This window comes from Pinus tabuliformis, chromosome 2_1, assembly GCF_031772625.1.
Source record: "Pinus tabuliformis cultivar Carrire ecotype Pingquan chromosome 2_1, CPIR1, whole genome shotgun sequence".
NCBI classification, from domain to species: domain Eukaryota; kingdom Viridiplantae; phylum Streptophyta; class Pinopsida; order Pinales; family Pinaceae; genus Pinus; species Pinus tabuliformis.
This window is the reverse complement of record NC_142299.1, coordinates 630,502,842-630,521,139: the sequence shown is the minus strand read 5'-3', so window position 1 is coordinate 630,521,139 and position 18,298 is coordinate 630,502,842. Positions and strand designations below refer to the sequence as shown.

The 18,298-nt window shown below is 41.0% G+C and overlaps 1 protein-coding gene and 1 pseudogene across 1 annotated transcript; both read left to right on the top strand.

Annotated features, from left to right (window-relative positions):
* The first annotated feature begins 2,602 nt into the window (after window positions 1-2,602).
* On the top strand, window positions 2,603-8,262 carry LOC149202129 (K(+) efflux antiporter 5 pseudogene; annotated as a pseudogene).
* A 647-nt stretch (window positions 8,263-8,909) lies between these two features.
* On the top strand, window positions 8,910-9,961 carry LOC149202128 (K(+) efflux antiporter 5-like). The gene has a single exon (XM_089401496.1). It carries the CDS (start codon window positions 8,918-8,920, stop codon window positions 9,959-9,961), a length of 1,044 nt encoding a protein of 347 aa, XP_089257622.1. The 5' UTR covers window positions 8,910-8,917.
* Window positions 9,962-18,298: the final 8,337 nt, after the last annotated feature.

Genomic DNA, 18,298 nt, shown 5'->3' with positions numbered 1-18,298 from the left:
ATTCACTAAAACTTTTTTTATCAAGTTAGATACACCAACAAGTTTTAGGATTTTAGGGCCTTGGATTAGGCGAGTGGAGAGTTAACTCTCCAAGGCCATTTAAACTGTCAAACATAGGAGTCTGAATAGTGAGTGAAAATCCAATAGCGTTAGGAAGACCAGGAAAGCTCTGGATCTGGGAGTTAAGCATGAGGGTTTGTGAAGACAGGGAAGAGAGATACCCCCTCTCCTACTTGTCCGAACTTACCTCACGATTGTTCCGCCTGGCTTCTGCGATGAGTTGGTATCCATAATTGCTACTCCTAGGGATCTACACAGGTGGTCGCGGAGGGGAATCCCGTGGCACCTGAGGTCGACGTTGCACCACTCTCAACGGTACTACTAGAGGGCACCCTTGCAACGCTCGGCGGCTTGCACCGGCGCAGGCTGTTGTTAGGAGGTCAGCGTAACTTCCTCTATTACCTTCGCTGATAGGACTGGGCCCTCATCATCCCAGACTATCTTCGAAGGTCCCTTAATTCACTTTCTTGTATTTTGGTGTCTGGTCCTAATCACCCGGAGCGGAAATACTTGGAAGTTGTTTGACTGGTTGATATCTTTAGGGACTTTATAATGTGTGCTCTGTGCTCTTAGTTGGCCTAACTTTCAATTTTTTGAGTCTTTAGTTAGATCTTAACAAGAAATTCAAAGTGGCTGACCGATCACCTAGACGGTCTCGAAGACTTCGTGGTCTTTCACCACCAAGTTTAGAGCCTTCTCCTAGAAGGCGCAGAGGTAATACTACTGGTGGGTTTCGTCCCACGGTAGTTCACACATCGGGGATTGATCCTCCTCTCAGGGCCATTAGTGTTCAAGCAAGTCCTAGCACTTCCGCAGAACAAGAGAGGAACACTCCAGTTCTTTCTCGAGTTCTCTTTCAAACAGAGAATAACATAGAGGTAGAAGAACTCTCAAAGTCGTTAGCAGCTCCGAATTCTCCCCTACCATCTAGCCATCCGAACATATTACAATACATTGGGACTCTGACGCATAGACCATCAAGTCCAGGTTACGCTACGCGCTTACCGTCGATGACCACTACTGGATGCACGGATCCTACTACAAGTGCTACAACTATGCAGACTCCAACATTGGTACCGGGGGGAGGAACGATTTCCATCTCCTTTGCTTCTTTGTTTGGATCTTTTTCTAGCACATCTTTAGTTGGGTTTACCTCCATTCCATCCATGAGTGGAAATTCCCAAACCAATGCTTTTAGTTCTGGATTCTTCCCATTTGGCACCCATTCACAGGGTATTCCATCAGTTCCGTTTAGTGCTGCCATGTCCATGATGGGTGGATCGGCTTCATTCCAGGGTTTTCCTTTCGGAAGTGGTCATATACCACATTCCAACCCAACAATAGGATCCATCCCTTTTTCTTCTATAGGACAAAGAAACAATCCTTTCCAAGGTTGGACTAACCCTGGGGTTAGTGGCGCGGGAACTGGGAATCCGTTTTTCGGCCAACAAGGGAATAGGACGTACTCCACAGTTAGTCTATTTCAAAGTATTCCTCCCTTAGCTTCGGCTTGGAATCCGTATCAAGGGTTATCAACTCCTTATAATCCCTTATGTTATCACTGAAAATAGTGTTGCTAAAATTTTTCAGTTTAGCTTAAGGGCAAAGTGTTTCCCGCAGCGCATAAATCCGTTAGCAGTTTCGCAGCGCCACCTGTTTTAGTGATTTCGTAGCGAAAACACTGATCTTGCACTGGCAGCGCTACGGAATTGGGGATTCGCTGATCAGGGACATCTCCAGCATGACTGAGCAGGTTGGAATAGCTGGAAGAACAGGTCTAGTGTCCTTAATGCCATATTTCGCCTCACTCCAATCTCTGATGGGAAAATACTTATTGATAATGTGGATATATCAAATGTCTCTCTCAAAGAACTCTGCTCCAGACTGACTGTTGTCCTCCAAATTCCATTCTTGTTTGAAGGGTCTTTATGGGAAGATTTAGATCCCTTTGGTAACATTAATCCAAATGGAAGATTTGTTGTTGTATGTGGTGATGATGAATACATAATTTATACAGCACTGGCATGGAGGAATAGATTCTTTGGATCTGCACTCGAATTTGTTTGGGCCTCAGATGGAGAATATGCAGTTCGAGGAAGTACTTCTAAGATCAAGATTTTTAGCAAGACATTCCAGGAAAGGAAGAGCATTCGGCCAACATTTTCTGCTAAAAATACCGGGGAAATATCGTTATGTAAGGAATGGAAATGAGCTGCCTTTCTGTATCACTCATGTTCCAAGATTGGCGGTAATGCAACATATTATAATATGGGTGCTTGCAAAGAAATGGTTGACAGTTGTACAAGCAAAGGGTTGCGGTGGTCATAAAGTGGACATAATGCGCTTTTCAATAGAAACCGCAATTCCAGGCCGTTTGCATGGCACCAACATAATTGATAATACAAATGGCACTGCAGCAGATAGGTTTTCCTGTTTGGTTGATCTATATGCGCCCACATAATCGGTATTTTGATAGATTAGATCCTCAAGGAAATGGAAACGGTGCTAATTTTAGTGCGCAGAATGATTGGTAGGAAGCGTAATGGCATGTTTTGACCCTGTCAAAAGAATTAGTGAAATGAGTTTGGAGATGAGTGGAAACTGTGGTATTTGTATTGTTCTGTCCGATTGCAGAGGTAATAAAAAATGTTCATCTACAGATGTGGATAAAAGGCCATTGAAGCGGCCTCACTGTAGCAAAGGTCTGATTGTCAGTTGGTGTGAAAAACATGAAGTCAAGGTTCCAGATCCAATTACTCGACCTCTTCCTACATCTCCTTTGAGATTAGACCCATCAGACTATGTTGACATCACATATCAACATGATGACTCTGTCAAACTAAAAACACCAGAAGCAGGGGAAGTCCAGTTTTCTAAGTTGCATTGTGTGTGGCAGGTGTATTATTCTCAAGAGGCTGTTACCATCATATTGGACATACAATTGCAGAGATGAATGCATCTTATAGACCTTTTTTTTTTTTAAAAAAAAAACATTCAGGAAGGGGAATCCAAAGCCCAAGGAGATTGAACAAATATCATTCCGGTTGCTAAATGAGTCATTTACAAATGCTTATCACTACATTCAGGAAATGAAGACTGGTTGTTTTGTCAGTGAGATGGTACAGGTGGAGACCGTTGCCCAATTTGGTGTTGTCTTCCTTCTTTTTGCCCTAGGTCTAGAATTTTCTTCAAAAAAGCTTCGAGTTGGATCCGTTGCTATTTTGGGAGGTCTGCTTCAAATCTTGCTTTTCATGTGTTTCTGTGGCATTACTGCCTTGCTATGTGGGACAAAATATTCAGAAGGTGTCTTTGTGGGTGCTTTCCTGTCAATGTCATCAACGACAGTGGTTTTGAAGTTTTTAATGGAACGAAATAGTGTCAACGCCCTTCATGGCCAAGTCACAGTTGGAACGCTTATTCTGCAGGACTGTGCTGTTGGGTTACTATTTGCATTGCTACCTGTTTTGGGTGGAAGCAGTGGACTTTTGCAAGGGATAATGTCAATGATGAAATCGTTAGTAGTATTGTCCATGTTCTTGACAGCTACAAGCATATTATCTTGGTCTTTTGTTCCCCGATTTCTGAAGCTAATGATAGGCCTCTCTTCCCAGACAAATGAACTCTACCAGCTGGCCTCGGTTGCCTTCTGCCTGCTAGTGGCTTGGTGCAGTGACAAGTTAGGTCTGAGCCTTGAACTGGGTTCATTTGCAGCAGGAGTTATGATATTAACCACAGATTTCGCTCATCATACACTTGAGCAAGTTGAACCCATACGTAATCTCTTTGCAGCACTCTTCCTTTGTAGCATTGGAATGCTTATTCATGTCCAGTTTCTCTGGAACCATGTGGATATTTTGCTAGCATCTGTGATTCTGGTAATTATTGCAAAGACCATTGTGGTTACTATCGTTGTGAAGGGCTTTGGTTACAGCATTAGGACGGCTTTCTTTGTTGGTATGTCTCTGGCTCAGATTGGAGAGTTTGCTTTTGTTCTCTTAAGTCGTGCATCCAATCTTCATCTGATTGAGGGAAAATTGTATCTCTTGCTGCTGGGATTGGTGGCATTGTATTTGCTTGTCTTGGGCAGCCGGTTATTACTGGATACTTACTTGCAGGGTCAATTAAAGAATGGTCTTCAGACTGTAAGGAAAGGAATATAATGTAATACAAAAAATAATTGGAGCCAGATGGGACATTCTCTATGTCCAATTCCATTGCAGGGTGGCATTTTTTAGTGGGAGGCTCGTTCTGAACTTTGAAGACTAAATAAACGCATAAGAGGACTGCGTGAGTAAACTTTTCAAGGAGATCGAGAATCCATGCCGGTTTTGTTTGGAACAAGCATTGTTTATACAGCTTAGGTTGCTGTTTGCGTTGCAAAGAATGAAGGGTAACTTGATTTGGAAATAGGAGTTAAGTGAAAACATGGATGACTCAACTAGTAATTCAATCTCATGCACGAGTCCAGAGCTAAGAAATGTTAAGGGAAAGAATTTGGCATCCAGAAAACCTTTTTTTTGGTTGCATCATTTCCTAAAGCTCTTTTGCAGAATGCGGTTGCGCCTTTCATTTCTTTGAAGCAAGTCAAAGTAACAAGAGAAACTACAGGTCAATTTGTTTTCTTTCTATTGAAAGTTGCAGTTTTAGAGGTGGTACAAAGGACTTCTGAAACAAAATTTCCAGTAGTATGGAGGGGTATACAAGGACTTGGGTTGCTTAAATGCCCACCTTTTAGCTGGTTGCAGAGGTGGACTCCATTCAGACTTCTTGCTAAGAGCACACAGGAATTCTCAAGGCCAGTGTTGTTTCTTTCAATTGCTACCACATTTCTGGGTCAGTCCAAGGATTGTGACTTGTCTGCAGATTCTCAAGCAAATCATTTACCAACTACAGATTCATTTGCTACGGAACAAATAGAGGTTGTTGACAGCAGTTTCGTAGCGCGCTACGAAACTGCTGTAGGTGATGTTTTCAATGCAGAATAAACAGTTTGACCGGGAATGTTAGAAGAGAGACACCTGTACATCAATACAGCCTACAGCTCATCTGGAGACATGGTATTTGGTAGCAGCGTTCAATACTTTGAGTTATTAAAGATTTGGGAACATGCTGCTACATTTTCGGAGAATGTTGGGAGACAGAGACCGTAAAAACAGAGCACATCTTTTGGTCAATTAATGAGCCATCAGCGCTTTCAAGCATCCAAGGTTAGCTGGTTTATTGCATCTTTAGCTCAGCCATCTCAGCCTAACTGAAGGAGGACAGCTGTCAAGGATCCAAGAAGAATCATGTTACGAGGAGAATGGAATTAGTGTTTTAGTTTGATTAGGATTTTGTGTAATTACAGCTCAGCACTTTTGTAATTAATGAATTAGTTAAATAGCATATAGGAGTAGTTAATAGAGCCTTTGAGCTCGCTCTAGAGAGGGAAGAATGTATTCCTATAAATGGATCAGACTAGGATGTAATAGGGGTTGGAGATTTATGAAAAAACAGAGTTTTTATCAGCTCATGTAAAAGACTTTGATAGTAATATAAAGATTACTTTTTCTTCCCAAGATTCATCATGTGTTCAATGCTCAGAATATGTGTGGTTTTGTGATTATCCTTTATATATTTTACAGCTCACTAAATGTGCAATCACTCCGAATTCACCTAGTGCTCAGACTTCCTGTGTATATTTATGAGTTGTGTTTCTTTTTGAGAAATGTTTTGAGTGTTAAACATTATATGCCTTGGCTTCCATGATTGAGTGATTAATAGTTTACTGCAGAAGTGTTTGACTCCATGAGCCCAATGGAAGAAGTGTTATTTTGTTGTTCCAACCAGCTTTATTTTCATGAACTGTATGAAGAGTTAGCCATCTTTTCTTGTAATTGATTCTTATCAAAAATCTGTGAGAGAGCCCTCTTTGACTAAGGAGGCTAAGCCTTAGTCTAAAGCCTGGTTGAAATAGTTACATGAGATCTTGCTAGGTAGCAGCCCTTAGTACTGATTTTGTGATATCATTTTGGTGCGTCTGCCGAGAGCCTGATGATTACTCATTCCCGAAATTTTAAGATTGAATTTCTGAAGGTAGCAGGAGTTCAAAGTGGTTTTCGAGGCTGCAAACCTACCTTGGCGACTCCATTGTTGAAGAATTCAAAGTTCATACATTCATGGTGATTCCACTGGAGTTATGAAGGACCCAGAAGCTGCCATTCTTAGTTCAAGGTATGCATGCATAGATTTTTCAGGAATTCATGGTTTCCCAAATCATTTTCCCAAGGATGCATATTTTCTAAAGAATGGTCCAAAATTCAACGGTGAAGATTTGAGTTTAACCTTGAAGCATATATCAGATTTTTGTGAATTTGCACAACTTCTTAGAGTTACACATGAGGATGTTTGCATTATGTTATTCTATGATTCACTTCAACGGAAGTGCAAACAGTGGGTTGAATGCTTTCCTGCCAAATCCATTAAGTCATTTCAAGACTTTTGGCTTATGTTTTTTGAGGAATGGATAGATAGGTCAGAGGAGGTGGCAAACTCTCCCTCAGTTGAAGGTTTCAAACAATGGAATAATGATCATAGTAAAGAAGAAACAAATGAATCTTTTTCTTTGTCCTTGTCCTCATATCTAAAATCCTTTGACTGCAAGGCAGAGGATAGGATGAGATTTTTGGATGAATTTGCTGTGGACCTTGAAATAGAAATTGAAGGTTTAGAAGGACAAATTCAGGCATACAGTTTTCATGATCATGATCATTATTCTCAGAAGATTTCTATGGCAGAACGCAAGGAGACAATGCTGGTTCCTTTCTTTTTCACGATTGAGGAACTGAACACTGTGGTTGAAGATCAGTTTGCACAGCTGGAAAGTTACAAGGAAAAACAAGCTGATCATGTATTCTGGGATCCTGTAGCTGATTACATGGAAGAGTTTTACTCTCCAGTGCTTCAGTTTACTTATAAAGATCAGAGACAATTTCAGTGGCAGCGGTCATCACACCATCATATTGGCTCTGAACTCCAATGCAGTCAAAGAAAACAAATATCAGATAAAACAGAGGATTGGCTACATTGGAAATTTCATATTGATTGAGTAGAAGGAAGTTGAAATTGTTAGGGTGGGTAGGTATAGGTAAATGCAAATAAGCTCAAGGTCAACTGAGCATTTTTCAGTAGATGTAGCTTTCTTTCTCCTACAGTCGTGCTTGTCAAGCAAATTTCTGTTTGTCATAAATGTATAAGGCACTGGACCTGCGAGTTCTTAGAGTACCACAAGGGCACACTATCCCAAGTGGAGCCACTGTTATCACTGAAAATAGTGTTGCCAAAATTTTTCAGTTTAGCTTAAGGGCAAAGTGTTTCCGCAGCGCATAAATCCGTTAGCAGTTTCGCAGCACCACCTGTTTTAGTGATTTCGTAGCGAAAACACTGATCTTGCACTGGCAGCGCTACGAAATTGGGGATTCGCTGATCAGGGACATCTCCAGCATGACTGAGCAGGTTGGAATAGCTGGAAGAACAGGTCTAGTGTCCTTAATGCCATATTTCGCCTCACTCCAATCTCTGATGGGAAAATACTTATTGATAATGTGGATATATCAAATGTCTCTCTCAAAGAACTCCGCTCCAGACTGACTGTTGTCCTCCAAATTCCGTTCTTGTTTGAAGGGTCTTTATGGGAAGATTTAGATCCCTTTGGTAACATTAATCCAAATGGAAGATTTGTTGTTGTATGTGGTGATGATGAATACATAATTTATACAGCACTGGCATGGAGGAATAGATTCTTTGGATCTGCACTCGAATTTGTTTGGGCCTCAGATGGAGAATATGCAGTTCGAGGAAGTACTTCTAAGATCAAGATTTTTAGCAAGACATTCCAGGAAAGGAAGAGCATTCGGCCAACATTTTCTGCTAAAAATACCGGGGGAATATCGTTATGTAAGGAATGGAAATGAGCTGCCTTTCTGTATCACTCATGTTCCAAGATTGGCGGTAATGCAACATATTATAATATGGGTGCTTGCAAAGAAATGGTTGACAGTTGTACAAGCAAAGGGTTGCGGTGGTCATAAAGTGGACATAATGCACTTTTCAATAGAAACCGCAATTCCAGGCCGTTTGCATGGCACCAACATAATTGATAATACAAATGGCACTGCAGCAGATAGGTTTGCCTGTTTGGTTGATCTATATGCGCCCACATAATCGGTATTTTGATAGATTAGATCCTCAAGGAAATGGAAACGGTGCCAATTTTAGTGCGCAGAATGATTGGTAGGAAGCGTAATGGCATGTTTTGACCCTGTCAAAAGAATTAGTGAAATGAGTTTGGAGATGAGTGGAAACTGTGGTATTTGTATTGTTCTGTCCGATTGCAGAGGTAATACAAAATGTTCATCTACAGATGTGGATAAAAGGCCATTGAAGCGGCCTCACTGTAGCAAAGGTCTGATTGTCAGTTGGTGTGAAAAACATGAAGTCAAGGTTCCAGATCCAATTACTCGACCTCTTCCTACATCTCCTTTGAGATTAGACCCATCAGACTATGTTGACATCACATATCAACATGATGACTCTGTCAAACTAAAAACACCAGAAGCAGGGGAAGTCCAGTTTTCTAAGTTGCATTGTGTGTGGCAGGTGTATTATTCTCAAGAGGCTGTTACCATCATATTGGACATACAATTGCAGAGATGAATGCATATTATAGACCTTTTTAAAAAAAAAAAAAAAAACATTCAGGAAGGGGAATCCAAAGCCCAAGGAGATTGAACAAATATCATTCCGGTTGCTAAATGAGTCATTTACAAATGCTTATAACTACATTCAGGAAATGAAGACTGGTTGTTTTGTCAGTGAGATGGTACAGGTGGAGACCGTTGCCCAATTTGGTGTTGTCTTCCTTCTTTTTGCCCTAGGTCTAGAATTTTCTTCAAAAAAGCTTCGAGTTGGATCCGTTGCTGTTTTGGGAGGTCTGCTTCAAATCTTGCTTTTCATGTGTTTCTGTGGCATTACTGCCTTGCTATGTGGGGCAAAATCTTCAGAAGGTGTCTTTGTGGGTGCTTTCCTGTCAATGTCATCAACGACAGTGGTTTTGAAGTTTTTAATGGAACGAAATAGTGTCAACGCCCTTCATGGCCAAGTCACAGTTGGAACGCTTATTCTGCAGGACTGTGCTGTTGGGTTACTATTTGCATTGCTACCTGTTTTGGGTGGAAGCAGTGGACTTTTGCAAGGGATAATGTCAATGATGAAATCGTTAGTAGTATTGTCCATGTTCTTGACAGCTACAAGCATATTATCTTGGTCTTTTGTTCCCCGATTTCTAAAACTAATGATAGGCCTCTCTTCCCAGACAAATGAACTCTACCAGCTGGCCTCGGTTGCCTTCTGCCTGCTAGTGGCTTGGTGCAGTGACAAGTTAGGTCTGAGCCTTGAACTGGGTTCATTTGCAGCAGGAGTTATGATATTAACCACAGATTTCGCTCATCATACACTTGAGCAAGTTGAACCCATACGTAATCTCTTTGCAGCACTCTTCCTTTGTAGCATTGGAATGCTTATTCATGTCCAGTTTCTCTGGAACCATGTGGATATTTTGCTAGCATCTGTGATTCTGGTGATTATTGCAAAGACCGTTGTGGTTACTATCGTTGTGAAGGGCTTTGGTTACAGCATTAGGACGGCTTTCTTTGTTGGTATGTCCCTGGCTCAGATTGGAGAGTTTGCTTTTGTTCTCTTAAGTCGTGCATCCAATCTTCATCTGATTGAGGGAAAATTGTATCTCTTGCTGCTGGGATTGGTGGCATTGTATTTGCTTGTCTTGGGCAGCCAGTTATTACTGGATACTTACTTGCAGGGTCAATTAAAGAATGGTCTTCAGACTGTAAGGAAAGGAATATAATGTAATACAAAAAATAATTGGAGCCAGATGGGACATTCTCTATGTCCAATTCCATTGCAGGGTGGCATTTTTGAGTGGGAGGCTCGTTCTGAACTTTGAAGACTAAATAAACGCATAAGAGGACTGCGTGAGTAAAATTTTCAAGGAGATCGAGAATCCATGCCGGTTTTGTTTGGAACAAGCATTGGTTATACAGCTTAGGTTGTTGTTTGCGTTGCAAAGAATTAAGGGTAACTTGATTTGGAAATAGGAGTTAAGTGAAAACATGGATGACTCAACTAGTAATTCAATCTCATGCATGAGTCCAGAGCTAAGAAATGTTAAGGGAAAGAATTTGGCATCCAGAAAACCTTTTTTTTGGTTGCATCATTTCCTAAAGCTCTTTTGCAGAATGCGGTTGCACCTTTCATTTCTTTGAAGCAAGTCAAAGTAACAAGAGAAACTACAAGTCAATTTGTTTTCTTTCTATTGAAAGTTGCAGTTTTAGAGGTGGTACAAAGGACTTCTGAAACAAAATTTCCAGTAGTATGGAGGGGTATACAAGGACTTGGGTTTCTTAAATGCCCACCTTTTAGCTGGTTGCAGAGGTGGACTCCATTCAGACTTCTTACTAAGAGCACACAGGAATTCTCAAGGCTAGTATTGTTTCTTTCAATTGCTACCACATTTCTGGGTCAGTCCAAGGATTGTGACTTGTCTGCAAATTCTCAAGCAAATCATTTACCAACTACATATTCATTTGCTACGGAACAAATAGAGGTTGTTGACAGCAGTTTCGTAGCGCGCTACGAAACTGCTGTAGGTGATGTTTTCAATGCAGAATAAACAGTTTGACCGGGAATGTTAGAAGAGAGACACCTGTACATCAATACAGCCTACAGCTCATCTGGAGACATGGTATTTGGTAGCAGCGTTCAATACTTTGAGTTATTAAAGATTTGGGAACATGCTGCTACATTTTCGGAGAATGTTGGGAGACAGAGACCGTAAAAACAGAGCACATCTTTTGGTCAATTAATGAGCCATCAGCGCTTTCAAGCATCCAAGGTTAGCTGGTTTATTGCATCTTTAGCTCAGCCATCTCAGCCTAACTGAAGGAGGACATCTGTCAAGGATCCAAGAAGAATCATGTTACGAGGAGAATGGAATTAGTGTTTTAGTTTGATTAGGATTTTGTGTAATTACAGCTCAGCACTTTTGTAATTAATGAATTAGTTAAATAACATATAGGAGTAGTTAATAGAGCCTTTGAGCTCGCTCTAGAGAGGGAAGAATGTATTCCTATAAATGGATCAGACTAGGATGTAATAGGGGTTGGAGATTTATGAAAAAACAGAGTTTTTATCAGCTCATGTAAAAGACTTTGACAGTAATATAAAGATTACTTTTTCTTCCCAAGATTCATCATGTGTTCAATGCTCAGAATATGTGTGGTTTTGTCATTATCCTTTATATATTTTACAGCTCACTAAATGTGCAATCACTCTGAATTCACCTAGTGCTCAGACTTCCTGTGTATATTTATGAGTTGTGTTTCTTTTTGAGAAATGTTTTGAGTGTTAAACATTATATGCCTTGGCTTCCATGATTGAGTGATTAATAGTTTACTGCAGAAGTGTTTGACTCCATGAGCCCAATGGAAGAAGTGTTATTTTGTTGTTCCAACCAGCTTTATTTTCATGAACTGTATGAAGAGTTAGCCATCTGTTCTTGTAATTGATTCTTATCAAAAATCTGTGAGAGAGCCCTCTCTGACTAAGGAGGCTAAGCCTTAGTCTAAAGCCTGGTTGAAATAGTTACATGAGATCTTGCTAGGTAGCAGCCCTTAGTACTGATTTTGTGATAACACCTTAGGAGGAAACTTTGCTGGTTATGGAGGTTTTGCGACTGGAGTTGGTCAAACTCCGAATTTTTCTGGATCACAAGGCTTTCCTTTTGGTTCAGCCGGTTCTGCTGGTTACTTCGGGCAGCCTGGTGCCTTCCAAAATCGAGGCCAATCTTTTCAGAACTTTGGGAGCTCCGCCCAGTCTGGGCGGAATCCCCAGGTCCTCCTAGGCTTCCGTTTATGGCAACTTTGAACTTGCCAAACCTCACTAAGTTAACAAACGATCCAATCAAATACAATCCGGCCTGGCCTCCGGTCCCAACCAAACTCCCTTCGGACATTCCAAAATTCGAAGGGAAGAGCGGTGAAGACCCAGGCGACCATGTAACCATATTCCATTTGTGGTGCTCATCTAACTCCCTTATCGATGACTTGATCAGGTTGAGACTTTTTCAACACACCTTGACTGGTAATGCGGCCAAATGGTATATAGAGTTGCCAGGGGGCAGCTTTACATCTTTCGCTGACTTAGCCAATATTTTCTTAAATCATTTCTAGTTGCCTGTCCGTTATGACGCCGGAACTGAACTTCTGGCCACTTTTCGTCAGGATAAGGCAACCCACATTTCTGACCATATTCAGGAATGGAGACGGAGAAAGAGGCTCATTAAAGCCGAAATCCCTCTGGAGTACCATCTCGAATGGTTTTTGAAATCTTTACAACCCGAGATCTCTAAGGATGTCTCCATGTCTGGAGTCTATTCTGAGGAGCAAGCCATTTTTAGGGCCCAACAATTAGAATTGATCTACTCTTAGTCTGGGATCCTACAAAAATACTTTCCAGATGCTCCTGGGTCTAAGGTTGACATAGCCAAGTCGAAGCCAAGTCCCTATGCAGATGGTATCGTTGGGTCGGTAGACACAAATAAGATGAACTTGTTGAACCAATTGCAGCAATTGTCTTTACAAACTGCTTCTAACAACCAAGTCACATTGTCTAACCCTCCGGCTTCCCAAACCTCTTCGATTAATTCCGTCCAATCTAATAACCCAAAAGGAAATCAAAATTCCAATGAGAAAAAGAAAGGACGAGGTAAGAAAAAGAACTAGGATGGGAAGGCTGACGCAAATAAATCTGGCAATAATGCTAGTGGTGGAAATGAGTTTAGAAAGAAAGTCAAGTTTCCATGCAAGTTATGTAGTGGAGACCATTTAACTCATCTCTGCCCCAAGATTCAGGATTCTCAACACTTGTTAGGGCAGCAAGGGACTTCTAGTTCTCAGGCTGTATTAACCAACCATTTTCCCCAAGGGCAACAAATGCTTGCTGGCGCGAGTTCAAATCTTGGTACCTCCACAGGGGGTAACCAGGAAGGGGATAAGTCATCAAATGTTTTCATGATGGGTTCTCATGCTAATGTGGCCACACGATCACATGATTATGGTGAAGGTGAAACTTCCAAGGGTAAATCAGTTCCCGAAACTAACAATACCGACCTTCATATTGAGTGACCTTCTATCGAGTCTATACCACGGGTACCGAAAGGTTCCGCTAAACGTGCGGCTATCAACCCTAATATTAGGGCAGCCCAAAATTACTCCATTGTTGAGGATCTGGCTCAGAGTCCATGTGCTATGTCCACTTTAGAGGTTCTCCAGTCATGTCCTGCTCAAATAAGTGCCTTGCTATCGGTAATGGGGGCAGTGGATCCAAATAATTCCTTAGCTCTCACTTTTGATATGAATAATGTCAAAAAGAGACTTCCTCATCACATGGCTTTCCAGATAAAGTCTACCTACCAGAAAATGAATATTTTTCGGATGGTTATAGATGAGGGAGCTTCCACGTGTGTCATGTCTATGTCATGCTGGAAGGCCATTGGATCACCGTCGGTTGTTCCTTCACCTACCCTCTTGACAACGTTTGATGGTCATTCTCATAGGCCATACGAGATTATCCCGGCCTTTCCTATATGTGTTGGAGGGAAGGTCGTTAATATTGAAGTAGAAGTCATTGATGCTAACCTAGACTACAATCTCCTCTTAGGAAGGAACTAGGTATACAAAATGGAAGCCGTTGTTTCGACTCTGTTTTGTGTCATTTGCTTTCCTCATGAAGGGAAAATTGTTAAGGTTGATCAATTGGACTATTCTCCAGTTGATCGTCGAGCGACTTCTGACTCTATTGTCTCGTTACTGGGTAACCCCCGTCTGCCTACTGAGAATCTAGAAGTCGGGATGTACTCTTCATTGATGGGTATGTTTGTTCTCCCCCCTCCTACGGCTAGAATAGATACAATTTCATCCTCCAGGGACCCTTTATGGAAAGGGTTTGCTCAAGCTCATTATTCTTCAGATCCTGGAACCTTATCTTCATCTGTGACCACATCAGGTGACAGCAAGCTGGGTGGAATCGAATCTCTTATGTCTGTAGTAGAACCTAGATGTGAATTAATCGATAACTATGCAGATAACCATTCTACTCCTTCCTCTAGGAAAGAGATAGATGGTGATGTGGCTCATTCTCGGACCCTTGATTCCACTTATGCGTTGGATTGCTCGGATATTGTTTTTCCATCTGATGAAGCAATATTCGAAGCAACGACAGCTGTAGATCGACCTTTGGAAGACTTAAGTCGTCGGTCATGCTTTCATTCCCCTTCACATGAAGTTGAATCTAGGTCCTCCAGTCCAACTAGCGATGTTTGTACGGTTCCTTTGGCTCCAACACAGTTATACGCCGAAGGAAGTATATTTATTGGTTCGATAATTGTACCTATAAACATCCTTAGGAGCAAGTTGGCAGAGCGACCTGACGGGCTCTACCTCAGGGAGTACTTTGCTTAGTTTAGGCCAATCAATGGCTTCTTTGTACATTTTGTATATTTGTACATATAGCATCGAGAGTTTTTTGATATCAACACTTTTTTGTCTGCTGTGATAGGTGTTGATGGATGACTTGGTGTATTTTGGATTCCTTGATGGTGCTAGTCGGCACACTCGGAATCTCGCTTCCGCAGCTTGGCTACTCTATTACCCAACTGGTCAATTGATGGTATCAAGAGGCGTATGCATCAGTCCCGCTTCAAACAACATGGCTGAGTATACTGCCGTCATTAATTTACTGTCCGAGGCAATTTCTTATGGAATTGACTCGTTGGTATTTTATCTTGATTCTCAATTGATAGTGTCACAATTAAACAACGTTTATCGGGTAAGGGATCCATGTTTATATCGCCAGTATTTAAGGGTGAGGTTGTTGCAAAGATCATTCACTTATATTAATTATTTGCAAATTCCAAAATCTCATAATTGGTTAGCTGATTCTATCGCTAATCAATCATTAGACTGGCACATCAATCATTCATCACAATAAAATCAAGCTTCAAAAAGTCGAACTGTATATATATATATATATATATATATATATATATATATATATATATATATATATCATAAAGCGTCTCGAGTGTACATATGTTTGTCCAAAAACATACAAATTGGGACTCAAATGCCCATAATCATGTCCGACATATCTAATGCCCCGACTCAGGATGAGCGCTAAGTAGGTAACTATCGCATTAGCCACACGCCGAAAAGTGTGAACCCAGTCACGTGGCATGCCAATCACATGACGCTGCGTATCCTCAGGAAGGTCCTCTACGGCAACCATCGGTACTCGGCAACTCAGTCTCGCCAAGTGTCACTAGACGTTATGTGGAACTCGTTCTGTATCAGTAGCTGCCTCTTCAGCTCCTTGGCCGCGCCATCCATGCCGCGAGAACCCATCTGGTCGTACCGGCCCAATATCTGGAACATGATCATCATATTAGTCATTTGAATCCCATCAAAAATGATCCTGCAAAGGAAAATTGATAAAAATCCCTCCAATTGGCATCTCATGTTGTATTCGGCTCTCTAGGTGTACCGAACTTCGGTAAAGATTGCTACTGGTTTTACACCTTTTCAATTAGTTTACGAAATGGAATCTATCTTTCCTGTTGAATTGGAAATTCCATCTCTTACACTAGCTGTCTATCTCCTTCCAGAGACCTCTAGTCTCGAAGAACACCTCCTTCATTTGGAACATCTTGATGAGCAACATCGAGATGCAACCACAATCAAGGAGGCTCATAAGAAAAGTGTTAAAAATCAGTATGATAGAACTGTCTGTCTTTGAGTATTTTCTGAAGGTGACCTTGTCTTGGTCTATGACCAAGATAAAAAAGGGGCTTACGAATTAGTCGATTTTGAAGGCAACAAGTTGGTGGAGCCCCGAAACGGGCTCTACCTCAAGAAGTACTTTGCCTAGGTTACGTCCGAGCAATGGCTTCTTTGTATATTTTGTATTTTTGTACATATCTCATCGGGAATTTTTATGTTACTGACACTTTTTGATCTGATTTGGCAAGTGTTGATGGATAAAATGGTCTATTTTGGATTCGTTGATGGTGCTAGTCGGCATTCTCGGTGTAGAGTTGTAATAAGGGTCTCTTTCACCTCTAGTTATCCCACATTAATAAGTCAATCCGGGAACGCTTTGTTATTGCAAAGAGTATCTCAATCCGAGGCTATTCGTCAGAGTAATGCTTAGTAGTACAGCGTTCAGAAAATACAAGAGTAAACGGATGCTAAACTATGACTAAATTACTTTAAAAGAATAAAATCACACAGGGCAGTTTATCAGTCAAGGGTGCGGAAGTGATAACCCATCCCTCTAGAAACTGATGGAAAGGAAATTAGAGCATGGACCATAGGTCTGTGAGCTGGGCAGCGACTGCTGAGGCTCACTACAGCCTTAGACCTTCTCTCACACCAAAGCAGCAAATGCAAGTAAATGGAACGACAGAAAGTAAAATGGAACAGCAAATAGGAAATGGAACAACAAGTCTAAAATGGAACAGCAGTAAATGGAACAACAATCAAATAAACTAAGTCTCGCGATTCAGAACTAAACTTGCTCTATTGAACCAAACTCGCATTCTGCAATAAAATAACAATCTTCTCTCTTAAGGCAAATCAGATGAAATGTACTTTATGGAACAACACTCACTGATGAATTATGGAACAGCAAGAATCAACCATATATACACACAACACGCTAATATATTAATCAGACGATTAAGGAGAATATGACTATGTTTCCAAACAGAATAACATTACTTTCGGATTCCAATAATTGGGACTTCAAATGAATCCAATAACAGTAATATTCAGTAAAAATGCTTTGTAACAGAAATAGCTGGTTTAGACCAATAACATGCAATCAACTCCGAAAAGATTCACTCATACAATACAGAGTCACTACATGAATTTCCTGAAGAAACCATTGATGAATTAATCGTAGCAGAGCATGGAATAGCACATGAAAAGCATATCAGATTACTGAGCAATAAAGATAAGCAAACCACGCAGAAATCAAGTTATAATGATACAAAAGCAAGTGTCCTTCGGAGCCGGGCCCTTAGCTTCCAATGGTACACCGCCTTAGATTACTCCAGACGCAAAGATGAAATAAACACCAAGTCTTTTATATTAACGCATCAACAAACGTACAGTAAACCAAGTCTCAGTGAGAGTCGATGATCAAAGTTTAGTCTGAAACTGAAAATTACATAAAAGTCCCTTTGCTTAATGATGTTGTTCCTTTTTATAAAAGTAACGGCGGAGGTATCTAGGTAACAAAAATAAGTAAAACAACGATCCCTCAGGATCAAAGATCCTGAGGGATTCACCAAGCCATTAATCCTTTACTTTTCTTTCCCTGTTCCGCCGAATTGGTATCCCTTCTTTCTTTCCTGGATAATTCTGCTTCGATCTGTTCGATCTCATTTGCATCCGGTTCCCTTCTAGAGGGACAGCAGTTATTCCTCCTTTGTCTTTCCCTTTTGAACGGCAGCTCTTCATTTCCACCTTTCCCTGCATAGAAAAATGACAATTATCAGCGATTAAGCTTTCCATACTAATTCTCACACGTTCTATTAGAATTCTTTATTTCTTTGAGTTCATGATGCAGAAAAGGTTACAATTGTTACTGAAAAGTCACTAAATTGTTTGTCAAAAACATACCTTTCAAGTGCTCCACACACCGCCCTACTTACCCTGTTTCATGCCCTCATGAAAACATTATAGTTGACATGCAAGGCGGTAAGAGAATAGGCCAGAGAGGGAACCTCGTGTGGAGGCCTACAACTATGATGAGCAACTAGATCATCAAAGAACTGATTTGTTTGAACTTCAGGCATTTCATATAAGGCCTGATATCCGGGTGCAGGGTGCCAAATGATTGGACTACGAAATCGATACCCTAACCAGGTTGGTCCTGCTTACAAAATACGTTCGCCATAAAGGTTCAATCGGCTGGCAGCCAGCTCAAAATTTTCGTATTTGAATGGTTCCCTGAGTTGGATGCTTGGGTTAGAAATCCGGTATCGGAATTTTGCAGCATCGATGGCGAGGTCTTTAATAGTCAGAAAATATTCCAGACTGTGTCGGATTAGGTCCTCGTGCAT

Excerpts from the sequence above, each read along its gene's own strand:
- LOC149202128 (XM_089401496.1), top strand. The coding sequence starts at position 8,918 with ATGGTACAGGTGGAGACCGTTGCCCAATTTGGTGTTGTCTTCCTTCTT.